This window comes from Bos mutus, chromosome 28 (assembly GCF_027580195.1).
Source record: "Bos mutus isolate GX-2022 chromosome 28, NWIPB_WYAK_1.1, whole genome shotgun sequence".
Lineage (NCBI taxonomy): Eukaryota > Metazoa > Chordata > Mammalia > Artiodactyla > Bovidae > Bos > Bos mutus.
This window is the reverse complement of record NC_091644.1, coordinates 2507007-2532890: the sequence shown is the minus strand read 5'-3', so window position 1 is coordinate 2532890 and position 25884 is coordinate 2507007. Positions and strand designations below refer to the sequence as shown.

General features: G+C 41.0%; 1 protein-coding gene across 3 annotated transcripts in view; it reads right to left on the bottom strand.

Moving 5' to 3' along the window:
- The window catches only part of NRG3 (neuregulin 3), a 1249006-nt gene that overhangs the window by 9875 nt on the left and 1213247 nt on the right, over positions 1 to 25884 (bottom strand). For all 3 annotated transcript variants that reach the window (XM_070364634.1, XM_070364635.1, XM_070364636.1), the window contains exon 7: positions 1013 to 1140. In XM_070364634.1, the coding sequence (XP_070220735.1) occupies positions 1013 to 1140 (128 nt within the window). The remainder of the gene's footprint in view (positions 1 to 1012; positions 1141 to 25884) is intronic.

The window sequence follows — 25884 nt, the reverse complement described above, 5'->3', positions numbered from 1 at the left end:
TGCATTTTTCTCTCATAGTCATTTCCAAAATGTGGCCCAGATATGTGAAAACCAAGGGTCAACAACATTTTTCTTTCATTGCTGGAAACAAACAACTTTTTTTTTTTTTTTTTCCATTTAAAAAAATATTTATTCTCTTTATAATTTAAGAATTTTTTTAACACTGTACTTCCTTTCTTTTAAGAAAAGACTTCCTTTTCTTAAATTTTTTTTTAACACTGTACTTCCTTTCTTTTAAGAAAACACTGTACTTAAGCTTTCTTTTAAGAAAAGAAAGCTTAAATCTTTGGACAACTTCCACAAAGACTGACAATGTATTTTTGGATGTACATAATGTCTATTCTAGCAGGTCTCAACTGTTGGCACCTTAGAACAAAGCTTTCAATTTTTGGAGTTCCAGATTCCTTATGTATAAACATAGTATGTGACTAGCAGATGCTGAGAATGTACTCAGCTTCAGAATGCTATAAAATTGAAAACTTTTATAAGATAACTTTATTTTTGGCTTTCTTCCCCAAATAGCCAATTTTATGGTCAGCATGTAAAAAAAAAAAAAAAAAGTCCCACTCCACTGATAATGGAAGATCTAATATTAAACCAAGAGAAGATTTAGCAGGATTCTTCCCCCGTGAGAACTACGTGTGAAGATCTGGAACATGTGCTATCAGCTGCCTAGGGAAGAATGAGTCATTAAATCTGCAGTGATAAGGCAGGCTAGGAAAAACCATGTTTTTAATGATTTTTCAGATAGCAATTGTTTCATTCACTGGTCTGTGTCTGCAGCCTTGATGGGTATTGTTAATAAGTCCCTTTAGGCTTCTTCTAGGTGCACTGCTGCCTACTGGTCTCTCTGTCCGCTGTGAGCTGCCTGAGCATCCACTCCATGGGCAACTAGAGGAGAAGCAAGAGTGATCACCTCTCCTGAAAAACGTTGCTGTTCCTTGGTGTGTGCTGTCCAGCATTACACACTGTGTCAACACGCCCATTCCCACCTCGATTTAGCTACCTGTACCTGTGGTGTTTGACAGATTGGCTTCCTCTGTCAGGAGAAGGGACCTCTGGGAATGACTGGGGGCTGGCAAAACTTGACTCCATCATTTTCTCCAATGCAGTCACAGGATGCCTTTCCGCCGTTGAATACTGTGGGAAATCACATGCAAAGAGTTGAGCTGGAGGAAACGTTATGAGAGGAGGGCCTCTGACACTATAGCTGGGTATCAAAAAGTTACTGGAACTTACCAGTAACTTTTCCACTGGGCACTTGATCAGGAGAATGATAAAGACATCATTTTCATCCCATTTCTCACAATGCTCTCAACCTTTTGCTCCCAAAACTCTTTGTGATTAGATGAGGTCCATTCAACAGGGTTTTCCACATTAGAATCCTATCTTTTCATTTCAATTTTTACCCATGGCACACCATGCCTTTAAGCCAAAACCACCAGTATTATTTTTATTATATTTGATATAGAATATTATTTAAGTTAATAAAAGGATTTTTTAATCCAATGTACATTTTATCAAAAAATTAACTTGTTGTTCTATTACTAACAATAGGGATTCAATAAATGCTGGCTTATTCAATAAATGCTGACTAAATGAGTGAAGTTCACAACAGAAGTTTTTCATAATTCTGAGAATTATGAAAGATGATTTAGAGTATCTGCCCACCACTCTCCAGTGTTTCCCTTTCATCTTGTTACCAGGTACTTACCATGTCTAATAAGAGACGTGTGCAAACAGTTCATTATTTATAGTTATTAACCCTTGGTTTCACCTTTGACGATGAGATATCACAAGGCACAGTAGTCTAGAGGAAACCATATAGTGATGGCACATTAAGAAAAACTTTGCCCCTCGAGAAATATTTCTTAGCATCTCAACCAGGCAGCAGTTAAGTTTAACATTCCCTGGGCACTTGCACTTGAACAAGCAACAAGGAATAGCAGGTTTCTTTTCTGGAAGCTCCAATGGAAACTATGTTGAGAAATGACATTTTTTGAATGCTAATAACCATAGAAGAGATTTTGAAATCCAGATATTCACTTGTAAATGTAGAATTTCCCATAAAAAGTATATATCTGCAGAACACATATATGAAAAGGTACATAACTGAACTCACGTACAGAGAGGAAAATCAGATAGGGCATGTTAAATTTCAGGAGTACACCCTAAATGCAAAGATTCAAGAAAAATAAGATTTGTTGCTAACTTGCTGGGGTACAGATTGGCAAAATGTTCCAAAATTTTAATCACCCTACTCTTAGATGGAGACTACTACTTCTAGGGACTCCCATCATTAACTGTATACTCACTAGAGCATGTCACTGGTACAATTTTTAATAACATCAGAAAACAGACACTAAAGAGAAGCAATTGGAAATGAGAAATGGTCGCAAATGAATACTATACAGTCATTGAAGAGAATAAAATCAGGGTACAAGAAGTATGCATAATATGAATTCACTTGTGTAAATGATGGAAATGTAGTAAACAGATATAGATATATAAGTGTATGTATGTGTTTATATATGAACATATTTAGTTTTGTGTGTGTATCTACATATGTATAGATTTTGTATGTACATGCCAAAGCCTTTGACTGTGTGGATCACAAACTCTGGAAAATTCTTAAAGGGATGGGAATACCAGACCACCTGACCTGACTCTTGAGACATCTGTATGCAGGTCAGGAACCAACAGTTAGAACTGGACATGGAACAACAAACTGGTTCCAAATAGGAAAAGGAGTTTGTCAAGGCTGTATATCGTCACCCTGTTTATTTAACTTATATGCAGGGTACATCATGAGAAACGCTGGACTGGAAGAAACACAAGCTGGAATCAAGATTGCCGGGAGAAATAGCAATAACCTCAGATATGCAGATGACACCACCCTTATGGCAGAAAGTGAAGAACTAAAGAGCCTCTTGATGAAAGTGAAAGAGGAGAGTGAGGAAATTGGCTTAAAGCTCAACATTCAGAAAACTAAGATCATGGCAACTTGTTCCATCACTTCATGGCAAATAGAGCAATGGAAACAGTGACAGACTTTATTTTTTTGGACTACAAAATCACTGCAGATGGTGATTGCAGCCATGAAATCAAAAGACGCTTACTCCTTGGAAGGAAAGTTATGACCAAACTAGACAGCATTTTAAAAAGCAGAGACATTACTTTGCCAACAAAGGTCCGTCTAGTCAAGGCTATGGTTTTTCCGGTAGTCATGTATGGATGTGAGAGTTGGACTGTGAAAAAAGCTGAGCACTCAAGAATCGATGCCTTTGAACTGTGGTGTTGGAGAAGACTCTTGAGAGTCGCTTGGACTGCAAGGAGATCCAACCAGTCCATCCTAAAGGAAATCAGTCCTGAATATCCATTGGAAGGACTGATGTTGAAGCTTAAATTCCAATACTTTGGCCACCTGATGCAGAAAGCTGACTCATTTGAAAAGACCCTGATGCTGGGAAAGAGGGCAGGAAGAGAAGGGGACGACAGAGGATGAGATGACTGGATGGCATCACCAACTCAATGGACATGAGTTTGGGTAAACTCCGGGAGTTGGTGATGGACAGGGAGGCCTGGTGTGCTGCAGTCCATGGGGTCACAAAGAGTCAGACACAACTGAGCAGCTGAAATGACCTGTTGATACATGTGTTTCTGTGTGTGCACACAACCCCATAGGATGCAGATGGGGAAAAAACACAAACTATTAAGGTGTTATCCTCGGGAAAAAGTATATTGGCAGGTATGGGCTATGAAAACTAGGAAAATTGTCAAGGTTATACAACTTTATGTTCAAAATCTCTATTTTTAAGTACTTCCAAAATAAACCACAGCATGTTAATAATGACCACATCTTGAATCAAAATATGAATTCTACAAAATGGACTTAAGAGAAGCTATTAAGAGTTCTTGCAAAATGGTTGAGCTGACATAGAACTAAAAGAAGATACGGAGATAAGTTGGAAAAGGTGGTTGTTTTCAGCAACCCCAAAATTACAAAGATACAAAATATGATGGAAGTACTTTCACATGTACTTCTTTGCTGACTAATTAAAGTTGTTTATCATAAACCATCCATGGAAAATTGAACTGAATCAATATGCTATTGAAAGGTAAATAACATCCTGAATTTCTACCTGATTTTCAAATTCTATAAAAGATCTAATAGGATTTTTTTTTCTCCAAACTTCTAAAAAATTGCTTTATAAGACAAACTCAGGTGCTGAGAAGGCTCAGCTACAGACAGAGGTGAAAGTATCTGGAGACATCTGTGGCAAACTGAAGCTTCTGTGCTGTCTCTGTAGAGGGCTGTCAGTAGGTGACCCGGGCCAGTGTTTCTAGCAAGGTCAAGAGCTTCTAGAGAAACTGCCAAATCATTAAAAGTCAGCAGTCCGTTTCTTTTTAAAAAATACAATTTATGTCAATCCTAATTCAAGTTTGGGTCTGTTAGTTCAGAGCCTCTGCCCTGATTGAGACTTATGATCATGAGAGCTAGAGGGCCTTATTTAAAATCTGGCAAAAAAAGGCTTGAATAGAATCAACCTCTTACTTGTTCTCCTTATTCACAACATTCATAATAGATATTAAGTTTTACATCTTTTCTTTCAGACACTTAGATTATTATTATACTATACAGTTGCTTCCAATGATACTATTTTGGTCCATTAACACAAATTTGCCTCCAAAATTTATTGTTGTGGCTCTTTCTCTTGTAGCCTTTCTGAGAATCATTTTCATTTCAGTGGCTGCATTTAACCTAAGATGTAGGTTTAAATTGCTGGTATCCCTATCCAAGGTTGGTTGAGACAAGAGGGAACACAAAAAACCTAATAACTTGGCAATCATTCAAACTAATATTCCATATATATTAGTTCAAATGAATTTATAGACAAATTCCGTTTTTCAGTTCTGACAACTAGCTTAAAAATCATCATTCCCGTCCTTAAAATAAGAAAGAAAAAAGCTGAACACACAAAATCAATGCCTATTCTTATATCCATCAGAGTGCAGGGCAAAACAGCATTCCAAAATCTGGAGAGAGAAATGAATACAGAGAATCAGTCAAGATCAGCTTAAGACACGCTGGGACATGGGATCCTTCACTGCCTGTTGTTTGAGGTGATGCAACAACACAAACAATCTAAGGGACTAAATATAACTACATGCATGGGCAGTTGGGGCAAATTATGAATAAGATATAAAACGCCAAAACCCAACTTCCACTTCCGAGACGCCCAGAATAAAAGCAGGATACCACGCATGATCCTTGCACAAGCCCCACCAAGGGGATGGGCATAGCACCTAAGCTCACCCCTGGACCCACTCCCTACCCTTACCCCATGTATGGAACCAGCTCACCCCACCTCAGGGTGTGAGCAAGGCAACCTGTCACTTGTTTTTACTCCCTCCTGTAGTAGCACAAATCCTCATAAAACACTATCTCAATCTCCTCTGGCCTCTTATCAATTTCTGTTGATTAAAGAGGCCAAGAACCCTGGTCAGACATCAGCCTAAAAGGCCAAGCTAGCTGCATTAATGAGAGCTTTCAATTAGGGAAGGATACAAAATTAAATATTTTGCTGACTCTAATATGAATTCCATGTACTATATGTTCATGCCACAATTTGGAAGGAAAGAGAAAGCTTGACTGATAGAAATTCTCTCATAAAACATACAGATTTTATTCTGGCTCTTTTAGAAGCAGTGCAACTCCTGACCCAGGTAGCAGTCATCAACTGTAGGGGCCATTAGGGATGGACCTAATGTGAGCCAAGGAAACACCAAAGCTGATCACAGACTGCAAAAAGGCAGCCCAACTTCAGGAACCTGAACAAGGTATGGCTCTAGTGATTGGCCCCCTGACCTCCCTGGCCTTCCCCAGTATTCCCCACAGGAACAGAAAAATGCTGAGAAATGGGGCTGTGAGAAGGGAAACACAGACTTCTATCCTTTATAGAAAGAAGGATAACATTCTGACCCCTGAGGGCCAATGATGAAAACTCACTAAGAGCTTACACGACGCTACCCACTATAGGCAGCATGTATTATGGGGCTTGATGTCAAAGACTTTTTTAGGAAATGGGCTTAACAGCACAGTAATACATCTGCTGGATCATTGAAAAAGCAAGAGAGTTCCAGAAAAACATCTACTTCTGCTTTATTGACTATGCCAAAGCCTTTGACTTTGTGGATCACAATAAACTGTGGAAAATTCTGAAAGAGATGGGAATACCAGACCACTGACCTGCCTCTTGAGAAACCTATTTGCAGGTCAGGAAGCACTGTTAGAACTGGACATGGAACAACAGACTGGCTCCAAATAGGAAAAGGAGTACATCAAGGCTGTATATTGTCACTCTGCTTATTTAACTTACATGCAGAGTACATCATGAGAAACTCTGGGCTGGAAGAAGCACAAACGAATCAAGATTGCCGGGAGAAATATCAATAACCTCAGATACGCAGATGACACCACCTTTATGGCAGAAAGTGAAGAGGAAGTAAAAAACCTCTTGATGAAAGTGAAAGAGGAGAGTGAAAAAGTTGGCTTAAAGCTCAACATTCAGAAAACGAAGATCATGGCATCTGGTCCCATCACTTCATGGGAAATAGATGGGAAACAGTGGAAACAGTGTCAGACTTAATTTTTTGGGGCTCCAAAATCACTGCAGATGGTGACTGCAGCCATGAAATTAAAAGACACTTACTCCTTGGAAGGAAAGTTATGACCAACCTAGATGGCATATTGAAAAGCAGAGACATTACTTTGCCAACAAAGGTCCATCTAGTCAGGCTATGGTTTTTCCAGTGGTCATATATGGATGTGAGAGTTGGACTATGAAGAAAGCTGAGTGCCGAAGAATTGATGCTTTTGAACTGTGGTGTTGGAGAAGACTCTAGAGAGTCCCTTGGACTGCAAGGAGATCCAACCAGTCCATTCTAAAGGAGATCAGCCCTGGGTGTCCTTTGGAAGGAATGATGCTAAGGCTGAAACTCCAGTACTTTGGCCACCTGATGAGAAGAGTTGAGTCATTGGAAAAGACCCTGATGCTGGGAGGGATCGGGGGCAGGAGGAAAAGGGGATGACAGAGGATGAGATGGCTGGATGGCATCACTGACTTGATGGACGTGAGTTTGGGTGAACTAGGGAGGCCTGGCGTGCTGCGATTCATGGGGTCACAAAGAGTTGGACCTGACTGAGCGACTGAACTGAATACAAGTAATGCTTTCTATGATTTATATGCCTGTTATAATTCACAGATCCATCTAATCCCCTCTTCATTACTCAGGCCAATTCAATACCAAGGGGCATACCCAGGAAAAGACTGGGCAGTTAGATTTCATCCAAATGCCCCCACAATTAGGATATAAGTAGCTTCTGGCATTTGCTATTACTTTCACAGGATGGACTGAAGCTTTCCCCACCTGTTCTGAAAAGGCTGTTGAAGTCTGTAAGTTCCTTTTGAAAGACAGAATCCCTTTGTGTGGATTTCCAAAGTTCCTGCAGAGGGATAATGGACTGTCTTTTATGGCCAGAATTACACATGAGCTTACTGTGGCCCTAGGGATAGCCAACAAGCTACATACCTCTTGCACCCCTAGTCTTCAGGGAAGGTAGAGAAAATGAACCATACATTAAAGAAAATCTTAGCAAAGCTCTGCCAAGAGAATCATGAACCCTGGAACAACTAGCTTTCTATGGCACTCCTCCGGGTCCAGGTAGCCCTCAGGAGTGGTCTGAGGCTTAGCCCATTTGCAGTTACCTATGACAGGCCTTTTCTTTCTACTGACATTCTTCTAGATGATGACATGAGACAGACCTCAGATACATTATTAATCGAGGGCAAGTTCAAAAGTAATCCAGGACTGTGCCCACAAGGCACAGCCAGCTCCCACTAAAAATACAATGGAAGGGGACAGTTTCTTCACAAATTAACCATGAGGACCAAGTCCTTCTTAAAACCTGAGAAAAAGGGGTCCCCTGAAGACCAATTATTGCCAAAATGGAAGGGCCCCTATAAGGGAATTGAAGCAACCCCAGCTGCATCAAACTGCAAGGGATATCTATTGACAGTTGGGTACATTTGTCCAACCTAAAGCTTTTACCTCCAAAGACCAGGCTGGTTACATAAGCAGAACAACCCATCTGTGAGCCAGTGACAAATCTGAGATAAGCCCACCCCAAAGACAGACACCATCTACAGCTAAGAAGAACGCTGGCTTAACTTCTCTGTGCCATTCTTGCTGCTGTGCTCTGCTTTGCTCAGCCCCTCTTGCCAGGGAAGCAGCTCTTTGTGCTTGGGTTAAGGGAAATACTCCACTGCAGAAAAGCTCCTTCTATCGACTGTCCATATTGCTAGCCCTGCCAACTAGGGAAGAATGGCAAGAAAACCCATTTATCAGCATGGCCTATAAATGGATTGATAATGTCCACGTCATAGAGTGCACTCTAGGTCTATAGGAATTATCTCTAACAGGATCACTCTGGCTCACCACCAGACCCAAAGAGCACTAGGAAGGATCTTAGCAGGGCAGGGCTGGTGATACTCTGGCAGCTCCAAGGGAATGCTTTTCCAGCCATGAAATGACATTGAAAAATCTCACCATACAGCTTGGTTATATGATGAAATAGACAGAGCAGGCCTTGACAGGACTTAAGACCTCTCTTGCTTCTTTTGACTACTGTGGTTCTTGACAGTCATCTAGCCCTAGATTATCTTCTGGCAGAACAAGGTCGAACTTGTATAATACCTAACACTTCCTGCACCTGGACTGATGCTACAGGACAGGTGGAAGTTAACATTAAGGAAATAAAGGGAATCCCTTGGTGGTCCAGTGGTAAGAACTCCATGCTTCCACTGCCGTGGTCCTGGGATTCAATCCCTGATCAGGGAACTAAAATCCCACAAGCTGTCTTGTACGCATCCAAACAAAGGAAGTATACACCCAAGCAGAATGGCTTCACAACTTTGGCCAGGATGATATTACCTCCACTGTCTGGTCAACAGAGGAGCCGATATCATCTAGGCTGTTTAGTGGCGGTTGTTATTCTCTGTCTTGTCCCTTGTTTGTTTAACCTTGTCATTAAGCTTCTACCTTCTAGGCTCCAACAGTTTCAAGTAAGGGTCATGATGTCTCAGAGAATTCAACCCATTCCAGTGGAGGGTATCCCAGGCCCCTAGAGGTCTTTGGAACAGTCAGCAAAGGAATCATATGCCTCTCGGGTAGACGAGGGTTTGTGGCCCCTTTCCAACAGGAAGAAGTTTCAGAGGAGACTTTCAGCCTCTTAACCCTTAGGAAAAAGAGCTGTAGAATCACTCAAGGCAGAAAATAAGACTGGCCGGGTCCTGGGACACTTTGCTGAAATGTTTGAACCTGGACAAACATCTCCTCCAGCAACAAAACACAAAGAATCTAAAAGGGGTTAAAAATAACTACATACATGCAAACCACTTCAGCCTTCATGCCTTGAAACCTCATGAACAGTATGAAAAGGCAAAAAGATATGACATTGAAAGATGAACCTCCCCAACACACACACACACACACACACACACTAGTAGGTGTCCAATATGCTACTGGAGAAGAGCAGAGAAATAGCTCCAAAAAGAATGAAGAGGCTGAACCACAGCAGAAGTGATGACCAGTTGTGAATGTGTCTGGTGGTGAAAATAAAGTCCAGTCCAATATGGAAATAAAGTTCCATATTGCATAGGAACCTGGGCTGTTAGGTCCAAGAATCAAGGTAAATTGGAAGTGGTCAAACAGGAGATGGCAAGAGTGAACACTGACATTTTAGAAATCAGTGAATTAAAATGGACCAGAATGGGTGAATTTAATACAGATTACCATTTCATCTACAACTGTGAACAAGAATCCTGTAGAAGAAAAGTAGTAGCCCTCATAGACAACAAAACTGTCTGAAATGCAGTACTTGGGTGCAATCTCAAAAATGACAGAATGATCTTGATTCATTTCCAAGGCAAACCATTCATGATCACAGTAATCCAAGTCTATGGCCCAACCACTAATGCTGAAGAAGCTGAAATTGAACAGCTCTATGATGACCCACAAGACCTTCTGGAACTAAAACCAAAAAAGATGTTCTTTTCATCATAGGGGACTGGAATGAAAAAGTAGGAAGTCAAGAGATACCTGGAATAACAGGCAAGTTTGGCCTTAGAGCACAAAATGAAGCAGGGCAAAGGCTAACAGTTTTCCCAAGAGAACTCACAGATCATAGGAAACACCCTCTTGCAACGACACAAGAGATGACTCTATACATGGACATCACAGATGGTCAATACCAAAATCAGATTGATTATATTCCTTGCAGCTGAAAATGGAGAAGCTCTATATTGTCAGCAAAAACAAGACTGGGAGCTAACTGTGGCTCAAATCATGAGCTCCTTATTGTGAAATTCAGACAAATTGAAGAAGGTAAGGGAAACCATTAGGCCATTCAGGTATGACATAAATCAAATCCTTATGATTATACAGTAGAAATGACAAATAGATTGAAGGAATTAGATCTAGAGTGCCCGAAAAACTATGGACAAAGGTCCATAACACTGTACAGAAGACAGTAACCAAAACCATTGCCAAGGAAAAGAAATGCATCAAGGCAAAATGGTTGCCTGAGGAGGACTTACAAATAGCTAAGGAAAGAAGAGAAGTGAAAGGTAAAAAATGAAAAGAAAAAAAAAAAAAGGGCGGAGGGGAAGATATAACCATCTGAATGCCGAGTTCCAAAGAATAGCAAGGAAACATAAGAAAGCCTTCTTAAGTGAACAATGCAAAGAAATTGAGGAGAACAATAGAATGGGAAAGACTAGAGATCTCTTCAAGAAAATTAGAGATGCCAAGGGAACATTTGATGTGAAAAGAGCACAATAAAGGACAGAAATAGTAAGGACCTAACAGAAGCAGAAGAGGTAAAGAAGTGGTGGCAAGAATACACAGAAGAACTGTACAAAAAGGTCTTAATGACCCAGATAACCACAATGGTGTGGTCACTCACCTAGAGTCACACATCTTGGAGTATAAAGTCGAATGGGTCTTAGGAAGCATTAATACAAAGCTAGTGGAGATGATGGAATTCCAGTTGAGCTATTTCAAATCCTAAAAGAAGATGCTTTGAAAGTGCTACACTCAATATGCCAGCAAATTTGGAAAACTCAGCAGTGGTCACAGGACTGGAAAAGGTCAGTTTTCATTCAATTCCCAAAGGGCAATACCAAAGCATGTTCAAACTACCTCACAACTGCACTCATTTCACATGCTAACAAGGTCACACTGAAAATCCTTCAGGCTAGGCTTCAATCTACGTGAACCAACAACTTCCAGACGTACAAGCTGGATTTAGAAAAGGCAGAGGAACCAGAGATCAAATTGCCAACATCCATTTGAAAAAGCAAACGGATTCCAGAAACACATCTATTTCTGCTTCACTGACTATGCTAAAGCCTTTGACTGTGTGAATCACAGCTGTGGATAATTCTTAAAGAGATAGTAATACCAGACCACCTGACTTGCCTCTGAGAAACCTGTTTTTGGGTCAAGAAGAAACAGTTAGAACTGGATATGGAACAACAGACTGGTTCTAAATTGGGAAAGGAGTGTGTCAAGATTATATGTTGTCACCTTGCTTATTTAACATATGTAGAGAGTACATCATGTGAAATGCCAGGCTGGATGATCACAAGCTGGAATCAAGATTGCCAAGAGAAATATCAATAACCTCAGATATGCAGAGGACCCCACCCTTATGGCAGAAAGCAAAGAAGAACTAAAGAGCCTTTTGATGAAGGTGAAAGAGGAGAGTGAAAAGGCTGGCTTAAAACTCAACATTCAAAAAACTAAGATCATGGCATCTGGTCCCATCACTTCATGGCAAATAGATGGGGGGAAAATGGAAAGAGTGACAGATTTTATTTTCTTGGGCTTCAAAATCACTGTGGATGGTGACAGCAGCCATGAAATTAAAAGACACTTACTTCTTGGAAGAAAATCTATGACAAAACTAGACAATGTATGAAAAAGCAGAGATATCACTTTGCCAACAAAGGTCCATATAATCAAAGCTATGCTTTTTCCAGTAGTCATGTACCAATGTGAGAGATAGACCACAAAGAAGGCTGAGCACTGAAGAATTGATGTTTTTGAACTGTAGTACTGGAGAAGACTCTTGAGAGTCCTTGGACAGGAAGCCGATCAAACCAGTCAATCTTAAAGGAAATCAACCCTGAATATTCATTGGAAGGTCTATTGCTGAAGTTCTAATACTTTAGCCACTTGAAGGGAACAACTGACTCATTGGAAAAGACCCTGATGCTGGAAAAATTGAAGGCAGGAGGGTAAGAGGGAGACAGGATGAAATATTTGGATAGTATCATTGACTCAATGGATATGAGTTTGGGTAAACTCTGGGAGATAGTGAAGGACATGGTGTGCTGCAGGCCATGGGGTTGCCAAGAGTCAGACACAACTGAGATACTTAACAACAACACCACCGCACAGTTGGAGCAAATTAGGAACCACATAGAAAAATACCAAAAACCCAACTGCTGCTTCTGAGATGCCCAGGATAATAGCAGGATACTAGGCATGATCCCTGAATACAGCACCACCAAGTGTCCACCTAAGCCACCCTTCTAGCCTGACACCTGGACCCACCCCATACTTGCCCCATGTGAGGAACCAGCTCACCCCTGTCCCCTCCCCTTCAGGGGGTGAGCAAGGGAAGCCAAGAACTCTGATTAGTAATAAGCTTACCTGTGGGAGAATCTGCCAGAAACTACTGGGTAGGGACACTTAAGTGGCAATTTTAATAACTTTTGGAAACTTGCATGTGGACTAGAGGGAAAGTAAAAATTATCTGAGGGCTGCAGTTAGGGACTGCTCTCACACTTTCATGAGTTCAACCTCCAGGACTAAACCAGATTCTCACAACAAAGAACCAGAAAACAAAACAAAACAAAAAACAAAACTCATATCTCCTATGAGAGGAGAAAATAACCATTCGGAAATGCGTGCAGAGTGCTCTCCATTATAAACTGTCTACTTTTCAGTGAAAAGAGACTCGACCAGAGCCTGATCTCACCCACAGGAAGATCATTTCCCTCAAGAAATGATTGAAGGTGAAAAGACAAACTGTTTGCAGTAGAGTTCCAAATAATTTATGTGGATACTCTGCCTTCACAAGGGTGAGCACAGCTCTCCACTCCTTAAGTATAGGCTACACATGGTTGCTGCCTTCCAAACAGAACTCTGTAGAAAGTGAGGGGCAAGAAGGATTAACATCACAGTGGAAATGTCTGACATTTACCACTGCATATGACAAAAGAAACCATCAACAGTGATGAACTGGGACTTCACTGGTGCTCCAGTGGTTGGGAATCCACCTTTCAATGCAGGGGCTGCAGCTTCGATCCCTGGTCAGGGAACTAAGATTCCACATAACGGGGCAACTAAGCCTGCAAGCTGTGACTACTGAGCCCAAGCCCACACGCCACAGTGAAAGATCCTGCGTGTCATCACTAAGACCCGGAACAGCCAAATAAATAAAAATTATTTTTAAGTGACAAATCATATTGATAGTATGCACTTTTGATAGGATGTGAAGAAATTGGCACTTTACCTTGTCTTTCTCACAAAACCCCATAACTCCAATCTAATCTTGAGAAAAACATTGAAAATATTCCAGTAGAGAAAGGAGCGTCCTAAAAAATACTTGACTTAAAAACTATCAACCTCATTAAAATAAGAGAACTGTGACAAACTGTCACAGCCAAGAGGAAGCTAGAGAGATCACAAGTAAATGCAATATGGTTCCTGCATCAGGCCTTGGAGCAGAAGCAGCAATTAAGTAAAAACTAAGGACTTCTGAATAACCATGGATTTGAGATAATAATATACACAGTATGAGTTCATTAATTGAACAAATGTCCCATATCAATGTACAATGTTAATAATAGGGGAACCAGGGTAGAGCGTATATTGGAAATTTCTCTACTAACTTTGCAACTTTTCAGTACATCTAAAACTGTCCTAAAAAATAAAGTCCACTTAATTTTCTTTTAAATTTAAGCAAAATATACACATCAATAATAATAATAATAGTAATTTAGAGACAAAGGCAGTATTCATTTTTATTTTAGTTTCTGGAGTAGCTCAGCTGTAGGCAAGGTGTAAAACCCACTCAGTCAGCAAAAGTCTGCACAAACTCTCCTTAAGGGCAGCTTAACTGACCAGGATGATCGCCTTTGACATTTTATACTTGTGCCTACAGCATTTGTTATGGTTCCTTCCAAAATGTGTACAGTTCCTCCCTGCGAGGCGTTAAAATGGGCAAAATTTTATCTCGTTCATCTGATGGCGTCCCCAGTGAAGTTCAAGTGCCCAGGCCAGCGCCTGCCTGGCTCTCCCATCTTAACATTTCTATACAATGTTACAAAATATGGCAGTTGATCCTATGTTTTTTCCCTGTACTTAGACCTTGACTTCCTGTGTATATAAACATGCTTTGTTAAAACTCCATTTGTACAAATGTACAAAATGTCTCTTTAATCATGAAAGAGAAGATGGGACAGACCATTCACTGATCCTTTCAGTATGAACTCAGCTGGTTTTCTTTCAGAAGCCCACTTAGACCCCAGACAGTACCGTATTTCACGGGGAAGCACCCATCCTGACTGGCTTCTCTGAAAGCCCTCCTTGTGGAGATGCTGCCGGGTGCTGAGGATGCCTGCCGATGTTTGCACCATCGCCTGTCTTGCTCCTAGCATGCTGTTAGTGGTGCCCTGAAATCAACAGACCTGTCAGATGAAGTAGAAGCATATCAAAAGTCGAGCAAGATACGCTGTTTCCAGGTCTGTCCCCTTCAAGCAGCTGGAGTCAGAAGGTTAAGTGAAAGCGGTGTCTGTGTTGGAAAGCAATGTTGACAGCATTGATAATCGCCTGGTCTGGGATCCCAGGCAATAAAGACAGGAAGGAGGATATTGTTAAATGGTTTCTATGGTTTTCAAGGTCTTGTCTCCACCTTGCTCTCAGCTTATCTAGGTCTGTATCAAAAAGTTCTTTATTGCAAACCTGACTTGTGAGCCCAGAAGATGGTGAGACTGAGTGGTTATGACATGTTTTAGAGCGGGGTTTCATCTGGATCTCTAAATATGAGTAATTAAAAACAACTTGCCAGTTGTGGTTATTTTAAGAATGTTCGCACCATGCACCAGAGCGGGGAGAACGGCAACAACTGCTGTCAGACGTTAACACATTCCACTGAAGAGGAATCACAGAGCTAGACATCATTCCAGACACCCGGCACAGCGAGTGCGCCTCCCGACCCCCGTCCCCCACCCTCCACCATCTCGCCTCATCCAGGCTTCTACTCCAACCAGGGGAACTGAACACGCTCCCCTCTTCTCAGAGAGCGCTTAGATCTTCATTCTGCCAGGCTATCTCCCGCTTCTGACTTCTATAAGTTCTAATAGCTCAGTTCACTATTGGCTGTAGCCTTGGCACATTTGTTTGTCACATTCTTCGATTAATATCTATCACCGACAGTCATCAATAAGCTCCTAGAAAGTAGGAACACTGTCATTTTCAGTCACCATTATATCCCTGGTCCTTATGAAATGTTTAATACATATTTGAATCCACAGGTGAATTATTAAGAATCTACAGCGAATCTGTAACTTAGAATTTGATATTTAAAATAAGAGATCAGGTTTTATACTAGAACTGTTGAAAATTAGCTTCAATTCACAGTTTAAAGAAATCACCTCTTCTGACCAGCTCCTATCAAACTATCTGATGCAATTTAACTCAGTCTCAAGACTCAGTGTAAACGTCACCTATTCAGGGAAGGCTTTGCAGATTCCCCTATTCAATTTTAGATGCCCTTTTCCATTACTTGACTAGACAGACCTTTGTTGGCAAAGTAATGTCTCTGCTTTTCAATATGCTATCTAGGTTGGTCATAACTTTCCTTCCAAGGAGTAAGCGTCTTTTAATTTCATGGCTGCAGTCACCATCTGCAGTGATTTTGGAGCCCCCAAAATAAAGTCTGACACTGTTTCCACTGTTTCCCATCTATTTCCCATGAAGTGATGGGACCAGATGCCATGATCTTCGTTTTCTGAATGTTGAGCTTTAAGCCAACTTTTTCACTCTCCACTTTGACTTTCAAAAAGAGGCTTTCTAGTTCCTCTTCACTTTCTGCCATGAGGGTGGTGTCATCTGCATATCTGAGGTTATTCATATTTCTCCCAGCCATCTTGATTCTAGCTTGTGCTTCTTCCAGCCCAGAGTTTCTTATGATGTACTCTGCATATAAGTTAAATAAGCAGGGTGACAATATACAGCCTTGATGTACTCCTTTTCCTATTTGGAAGCAGTCTGTTGTTTCAAGTCCAGTTCTAACTGTTGCTTCCTGACCTGCATATAGGGGTCTCAAGAGGCAGGCCAAAGGTCCGTCTAGTTAAGGTTATGGTTTTTCCAGTGGTCATGTATGGATGTGAGAGTTGGACTGTGAAGAAAGCTGAGTGCCGAAGAATTGATGCTTTTGAACTGTGGTGTTGGAGAAGACTCTTGAGAGTCTCTTGGACTGCAAGGAGATCCAACCAGTCCATTCTGAAGGAGATCAGCCATGGGATTTCTTTGGAAGGACTGATGCTAAAGCTGAAACTCCAGTACCTTGGCCACCTGATGCAAAGAGTTGACTCATTGGAAAAGACTCTGATGCTGGGAGGGATTGGGGACAGGAGGAAAAGGGGACGACAGAGGATGAGATGGCTGGATGGCATCACTGACTCGATGGACGTGAGTCTGAGTGACTCCAGGAGTTGGTGATGGACAGGGAGGCCTGGCGTGCTGCGATTCATGGGGTCGCAAAGAGTCGGACACGACTGAGCAACTGAACTGAACTTCCATTATTTGATAGTAATTTGACTTAATGTATCCACATTATTTGGAGAAGGCAATGGCACCCCACTCCAGTACTCTTGCCTGGAAAATCCCATGGATGGAGGACCCTGGTAGGCTGCAGTCCATGGGGTCACTAAGAGTCAGACACGACTGAGCGATTTCACTTTCACTTTTCACTTTCCTGCATTGGAGAAGGAAATGGCAACCCACTCCAGTGTTCTTGCCTGGAGAATCCTAGGGACGGGGGAGCCTGGTGGGCTGCTGTCTACGGGGTCGCACAGAGTTGGACACGACTGAAGTGACTTAGCAGTAGCAGCATCCACATTATTTAAAAAGGTAATGCTTACATATTTGTTTCTACCACTAGCCCATGTCAGTCATTTCAGTCATTCAGTCATGTCCGACTCTGCAAATCCATGAACTGCAGCACATGAGGCCTCCCTGTCCATCACCAAATCCTGGGGTTGACCCAAACTCATGTTCATTGAGTCGGTGATGCCATCCAACCATCTCATCCTCTGTCGTCCCTTTCTCCTTCTGCCCTCAATCTTTCCAAGCATCAGGGTCTTTTCAAATAAGTCAGCTCTTCACATCACATGGCCAAAGTATTGGAGTTTCAGCTTCAACATCAGTCTTTCCAATGAACACCCAGGACTGATCTCCTTTAGGATGGACTGGTTGGATCTCCTTGAAGTCTAAGGGACTCTCAAGAGTCTTCTCCAACACCACAGTTCAAAAGCATCAATTCTTTGGTGCTCAGCTTTCTTTATAGTCCAACTCTCACATCCATACATGACTACTGGAAAAACCATAGCCTTGACTAGATGGACCTTTGTTGACAAAGTAATGTCTCTGCATTTTAATATGCTGTCTAGGTTGGTAATAACTTTCCTTCCAAGGAGTAAGCATCTTTTAATTTCATGGCTGCAATCACCATCTACAGTGATTCTGGAGCCCCCCAAAAATAAAGTCAGCCACTGTTTCTACTGTTTCCCCATCTATTTGCCATGAATTGATGGGACCAGATGCCATGATCTTAGTTTTCTGAATGTTGAGCTTTATGCCAACTTTTTCACTCTCCTCTTTCACTTTCATCAAGAGGCTCTTTAGTTCTTCTTCACTTTCTGCCACAAGGCGGGTATCATCTGCATATCTGAGGTTATTGATACTTCTCCCAGCAATCTTGATTCCAGCTTTTGCTTCCTCCAGCCCAGTGTTTCTCATGATATACTCTGCATATAAGTTAAATAAGCAGGGTGACAATATACAGCCTTGACATACCTCTTTTCCTATTTGGAAGTAGTCTGTTGTTCCATATCCAGTTTAACTGTTGCTTTCTGACCTGCATACACGTTTCTCAAGAAGCAGGTCAGGTGGTCTGGTATTCCCATCTCTCAAAAAATTTTCCACAGTTTATTGTGATCCACACAGTCAAAGGCTTTGGCATGAGCTCCCAGAAATCATTCTCAATCTCTCCTGTTTGTATTTTTTTAAGCTCTCTGTGTAGTGTCCAGTATAGAAAAGTGTTCAAAATGCATTACAGAATAAATGCTTCTCTCTACCAATCATCAAGAAATTATCCAAAAACTATTGGTAGACTCTCTCTACCAGTTATCAAAACAGAATAAATGCTTCTCTCTTCCAGTTATCAATACCAATTATCAAGGGATTAAATTTTTATTATTCTCCTTTAGCATGCAAATATTGTCTTCCAGTTCTTTCTCACTGAATGTTATCTCCACAAACTTGTCTTTCCTAAGATGGGAATTGAAAATCTATGGGAAGGGGTATTCTTTGTTCCTTTACTTTTCACTAATGTATAATTTTTTCTTGATTTTAAGAGAGAAGGATAGATCTTCTCTCTTTCGATGACTTCTGTTTCTGATCCCTGGACTAGGTGCTGAGAAGTTTCACTCCCTTGACTGGTCTGGACGTTTTAACTCCAATCCCAGTTCTGTCTCTTTCTCTCTCTCTCTCTCCCCACCCCTACCAGGGACACAGGGAATGAGGTCAGATCATCTGAGTCACAAGTGCTCCCTTTGTAAATGATGGTATGGGGCTTAGTGCTTCCAAGGTACTGCCAGGTCTAGTTCTGCAGCTTCTGAGTCTCGTGTTGCCAGGGTATCATGCTGCTTCACTGGACTCGTGTTTCACATCTTGTTCAATGACTGTACAGTGAAACCCTTCCCCATGAATGTTTAATGAACTCAAGGGAATGCCAGACACAGCCAATTCATTTGTTAAACATTACAATTTGCAAAGAATATCAAGTAGTTAACCTGGGCTCCAAGATAAAATAAAGACAAATTTGCCTGATATGGTAAGCAAAGTAAGAAAGTTTCCCTCCTAAGGATTGCAGTGTGCCTGGGTTACCTGTCTCTGTTTATGCAGTAGAAATGAACACCTGCAGTGGGGAGGCTGTGATAGAACTTCAGGGCTAGGCTTTCTGTGCAGCTTGACCTTGCACTCTGGACTTCTTCACCACTCTTGACATTTAGGAAAGATCATTTTCTGTCATGGAAGACTACCCCAAGCATTAGGATATTTGTCAGCACCATCTTGTCATAGATGCCTGTGCACTTCCCTCCCAAGTTGTAACACCCAAAGTGTTTCTCAACTTTGCCAAATGTTCCATGGGGGCAACAGTGCCCCCTGTTGAGAACCACTGAGCTATGGAAATGTGGGTTTGGTTCTCAGCTACTCGCTAGCTGCCTGACTCAAGCTTTGAGTCCTAGATTCCTCTTCTGCACGTTGTGGGTGTAAACTCTAAGGAGCTGCTGTTAGGACTAAATTAGGCTATGCATTTGTATTACTTAGCATGATTCTATGTACCCAGTACACGTTATTTATTATGATTATTATTATTTTATTTATCATTTTTGTTATTATCATTGACACTGCTATTTCCTTGTAGCTCTTGTCCAAAGGAAAAAATGTAGACCTACAGAAGAAAATGCTTTTCTGAATTTTCTTTGATACATTTGCATTTTAATATGCATGCAGACTTTTCTTAGCCCTATGACAAGTTATTTCTTTCCCTAGGATTACTTATTTGACCAACTGCTCAGATGTCCTATATGCTTCTTATATATCTTAAGCATAGCATTGTAAGAAAGCGATGTTCTTACACATTTCAATTTCTTTTTTAAGGGATTAATGATATATATTCTCTATTACTATTTTCTCCCATAACATATGGCATGAAAAATTGCTGTCAAACGGTTATTTGATTCTTATAATAAAATTACGAATGAGGGTATCAGCATATAATTCACCAAAGAGGAAATCTGACTAGAAATATATGCAGAGATTACATTACCCTCTCAAATAGTGAAATTTAATTAAAGAATACAATTTTCTCCTATTAAATTAGCAAAAGAAATCTTGACAAAGTATAACAAAGTTGGTAGTGACCCATCTTTTTTTTCTAGAATGGAAATTGATATGTGCCTTTGGGAAAGCAACTTGTTCATGTTAGTCTAGTCTTGTTAAAGTGATCTGCTCAGAAGTCCCTTGAGCCCAGCTGACAATGTGTAGAATGCTATGGCTAGCATGCACAGGTTTTCACAGTACACCTTGCACTCTTTCTTTAAGGTCCTTTGGTTGCCTTCCTCTCACCTATTCTCTGCCTGAACTCCCAGCTTCTGTGCAGCCTTTCAGACTGTGGATCCCTTCAAATGTGCTATCCTAATGAAACAGGAGGGAAGGGGGTAGGGCATAGCCCTTAAAAGGATAATACAGTCATAGGACATGACAAAAACTGATTAGAACCAACTAGGTCCAAGATGGCAGAAGATCTGACTTCCAGTAGAACTTGAGCCTCATTTTATGCTCATTGTAATAGATTAGCGTGCTAACTGACATCCCACTGGTGCCAAGACAGTTCAGAGGGTAACCAAAAGAAGATCAAAGAGTGGGCAGTGGTCCAATTCCTAGAAATCCCCACTCCTTTCCTAAAATAGTTGAAAAATTCCCCTAGTCATTAGTCTGTGAAATTACCCAGTGCATAAAAACTAACCATGCCATATTTGGGGGTCTCACATCCTAAGGTGGCCCACACTGTCTGTGGAGTGTGCTTCTCCCAAGGTTGTTCTTGCCTTTTGTGATGGACCTCATTCAGTCTATAGAATGTGTACCAACTCTTTGCAACACCATGGACTACAGCACGCCAGGCCTCCCTGTCCATCACCAACTTACTCAAACTCATGTCCATCGAGTCGGTGATGCCATCCAACCTTCTCATCCTCTGTCGTCCCCTTCTCCTCCAGCCTTCAATCTTTCCCAGCATCAGGATCTTTTCCAATCAGTCAGTTCTTTGCCTCAGGTGGCCAAAATATTGGAGTTTCAGCTTCAACATTACTCCTTCCAATGAATGTTTAGGGCTGATTTCCTTTAGGATGGACTGGTTGGATCTCCTTGCAGTCCAAGGGACTCTCAAGAGTCTTGTCCAACACCACAGTTCAAAAGCATCAATTCTTTGGCGCTCAGCTTTCTTTACAGTCCAACTTTCACATCCGTACATGACTACTGGATAAACCATAGCCTTGACTAGACAGACTTTTGTTGGTAAACTAATATCTCTGCTTTTTAATATGCTGTCTAGGTTGGTCATAACTTTCCTTCCAAGGAGCAAGCGTCTTTTAATTTCATGGCTGCAGTCACCATCTGCAGTGATTTTGGAGCCCCCAAAATAAAGTCTGTCACTGTTTCCATTGTTTTCCCATCTATTTGCCACGAAGTGATGGGACCAGATGCCATGATCTTAGTTTTCTGAATGTTGAGTTTTAAGCCAACTTTTTCACTCTCCTCTTTCACTTTCATCAAGAGGCTTTTGAGTTCCTCTTCACTTTCTGCCATAAGGGTCAGCGTCATATGCATATTTGAAGTTATTGATATTTCTCCTGGCAATCTTGATTCCAGCTTGTGCTTCATCCAGTCCATCATTTCTCATGATGTACTCTGCGTATAAGTTAAATAAGCAGGGTGACAATATACAGCTTTAATGTACTCCTTTTCCTATTAGGAACCAGTCAGTAGTTCCATGTCCAGTTCTAACTGTTGCTTCCTGACCTGCATACAGATTTCTCAAGAGGCAGGTCAGATGGTCTGGTATTCCCATCTCTTGAAGAATTTTCCACAGTATGTTATGATCCACACACTCAAGCTTTGGCGTAGTCAATATAGCAGTAGTAGATGTTTTCCTGAAATTCTCTTGCTTTTTCAATGATCCAACAGATTTTGGCAATTTGATCTCTGGCTCCTCTACCTTTTCTAAAACCAGCTTGAACATCTGGAAGTTCACAGTTCACGTAGTGTTGAAGCCTGGCTTGGAGAATTTTGAGCATTACTTTACTAGTGAGTGAGATGAGTGCAATTGTGCAGTAGTTTTAGCATTCTTTGGCATTGCCTTTCTTTGGGATTGGAATGAAAATTGATCTTTTGCAGTCTTGTGGCCACTGCTGAGTTTTCCAAATTTGTTACCATATTGAGTGCAGCATTTTCACAGCATCATCTTTTAGGATTTGAAACAGCTCAACTGGAATTCTATCACCTACACTAGCTTTGTTTGTAGTGATGCTTCCTAAGGCCCACTTGACTTCACATTCCAGGATGTCTGGCTCTAGGTGGGTGATCACACCATCGTCATTATCTGGGACATGAAGATCTTTTTTGTATAGTTCTTCTGTGTATTCTTGCCATCGCTTCTTAATATCTTCTTCTTTTAGGTCCATACCATTTGTGTCCTTTATTGTGCCCATCTTTACATGAAATTTTTCCTTGGTATCTCTAATTTTCTTGAAGAGATTTCTAGTCTTTCCCATTCTATTGTTTTCCTCTATTTCTTTGCATTGATCTTCCACTAGACCTTGAACCTCATTATATGCTCATTATAATACATCATGCCATAGGGCCATCCAAGACAGGTGGGTCATGGTGAAGTGTTCTGACAAAATGTAGTCCGCTAGAGAAGGGAATAGCAAACCACTTCAGCATTCTTGTGTTGAGAATCCCATGAACAATGCGAAAAGCCAAAAGGTATCACACTAAAAGATGAGCCCTCCCCATCACCCTCTCCCACCTCCCCGGGGCCAGGTTGGTAGGTGTCCAATATGCTACTGGAGAAGACATCAGAGAAATAACTCCAGAAGGAATGAAGAGGTTGATCCACAGCAGAAACGACACCAAACTGTGGATGTGTCTGGTGGTGAAAATAAAGTCCAGTGGTGTAAAGAATAATATTGCATAGGAACCTGGAATATTAGGTCAACAAATCAAGGTACATTGGAAGTGGTCAAACAGGAGATGGCAAGAGTGAAGATTGACATTTTAGGAATCACTGAACTAAAATGGATCAGAATGGGCAAATTTAATTCAGATGACCATTATATCTACTACTTCAGGCAATAATCACTTAGAAGAAAAGGAGCAGGCCTCATAGTCAGCAAAAGAATCAGAAATGCAGTACTTTAGTACAATCTCAAAAATTACAGAATTATTTCAGTTTGTGTCCAAGGCCAGTGATTCAATATCAGAGTAATCCAAGTCTATGCCACAAGCACTAATGCTGGAGAAGCTGAAGTTGAATGGTTCTATGAAGACCTACAAGACATTCTAGAACTAACATAAAAAAAAATGTCCTTTTCATCATAGGGGACTGGAATGCAAAAGTAGTAAGTCAGGAGATACCTGGAATAACAGGCAACTTTGGCCTTAGAGTACAAAATGAAGCAGGGCAAAGGCTAACAAGAGTTTTGCCAAGAGAATGCACTGGTCATAGCAAACACCCTCTTATAACAACACAAGAGAGGACTCTGCACATGGACATCACAGATGATCAATACCTAAATCAGACTGATTATATGCTTTGCAGCTGAACATGGAAAAGCAAAACAGTTAGCAAAAACAAGACCGAGAGAGGACTGTGGCTCAGACCATGAGCCCATTATTGCAAAATTTAGACTTAAATTGAAGAAAGTAGGGAAAATTACTAGGGCATTCAAGTGTGACCTTAATTAAATCCCCTACAATTATATAGTGAAAGTGACAAATATATTCAAGGGATTAGATCTGATAGACACAGTGCCTGAAGAACTATGGATGGAGTTTCATGACACTGTACAGGAGACAGGGATCAAAACCATCTCCAAGAAGAAGAAATGCAACAAGGAAAAATGGTTGTCTGAGGAGGCCTTACAAATAGCTGAGAAAAGAAGAGAAGCAAAAGGTGAAGGAGAAAGGAAAAGATATACTTATCTGAATGCAGAATTTCAAAGAATGTCAAGGAGAGATAAGAAAGCATTATTAACTGAGCCATGCAAAGAAATAGAGGAAAACAATAGAATGGGAAAGACTATTGTCTTCAAGAAAATTAGAGGTACCAAGGAAACATTTCATGCAAAAATGGGCACAATAAAGGACAGAAATGCTATGGACCCTACAGAAGCAGAAAATGTTAATAAGAGGTGGCAAGAATACACAGAAGAACTATACAAAAAAAATCTTCATGACCAAGTTAACCATGATGGTGTGAACACTCACCTAGAGCCAGACATAATGGAGAGCAAAGTCAAGTGGGTCTTAGGAAGCATCACTACGAACAAAGCTAGGGGAGGTGATGGAATTCCAGTTGAGCTATTTCAAATCCTAAAAGATAATGCTGTTAAAGTGCTGTACTCAATAACCCACCAAATTTGGAAAACACAGCAGTGGCTACATGGCTTATATAGGGTCAGTTTTCATTCCCATCCCTAAGAAGGGCAATGTGAAATAATGTTCAAATTACCACACAGCTGCACTCATTTCACTTGCTAGCAAGGTAATACTCAAAATCCTTCAAGCCAGGTTTCAACATTATGTGAACTGAGAACTTACAGATGTACAAGCTGGATTTAGAAAAGGCAGAAGAACCAGAGATCAAATTGCCAACATCCATTGGATCATTGAAAAAGCAGGAGAATTCCAGGAAAACATCTACTACTGCTTTATTGACTATGCCAAAGCTTTGGACTGTGTGGATCACAACAAACTGTGGAAAATTCTTCAAGAGATGGGAATACCAGACCACTTTACTTGCCCCCTGAGAAATCTGTATGTGGGTCAGGAAGCAATAGTCCGAACTGGACATGGAACAACAGACTGGTTCAAAATTGGGAAAGGAATATGTCAAGGCAGTATATTGTCACCCTGTTTATTTATCTCATATGCAGAATATATTATGTGAAATGCTGGGCCGGATGAAGCACAAGCTGAAATCAAGATTGCTGACAGAAATATCAGTAACCTCAGAAATGCAGATGACACCACCCTAATGGCAGAAAGTGATGAAGAACTAAAGAGCCCTTTGAAGAAGGTGAAAAAGGAGTGTGAAAAACATTGTATTAAAACTCAACATCTGAAAAACTAACATGACATTCAGTCCCATCACTACATGGCAAATAAATGAGGAAACAATGGAAACAATGGCAGACTTGACTTTCTTGGATTCAAAAATCCCTGCACACGGTGACTGCAGCCTTGAAATTAAAAGATGCTTGCTCCTTGGAAGAAAAGCTATGACAAATCTAGACAGCGCATTAATAAGCAGAAATGTCACTTTGGCAACAAAGGTCCATATAGTCAAAGCTATGGTTTTTCCAGTTGTCACGTATAGATGTGAAAGCTGGACCAGAAAGAAGGCTGAGCACCGAAGAACTGATACTTTTGAACTGTGGTGCTGGAGAAGACTCTTGGGAATCCCTGGGACTGAAAAAGATGAAACCAGTAAATCCTAAAGGAAATCAACTCTGAATATTCATTGGAAGGACTGATGCTGAAGTTCTAATACTTGGGCTACCTGATGTGAAGAACTTATTGGAAAAGACCCTGATGCTGGGAAAGATTGAAGGCAGGAGGAGAAGGGGATGACAGAGGATGAGATGATCGGTGGCATCATCGACTTAATGGACATGAGTT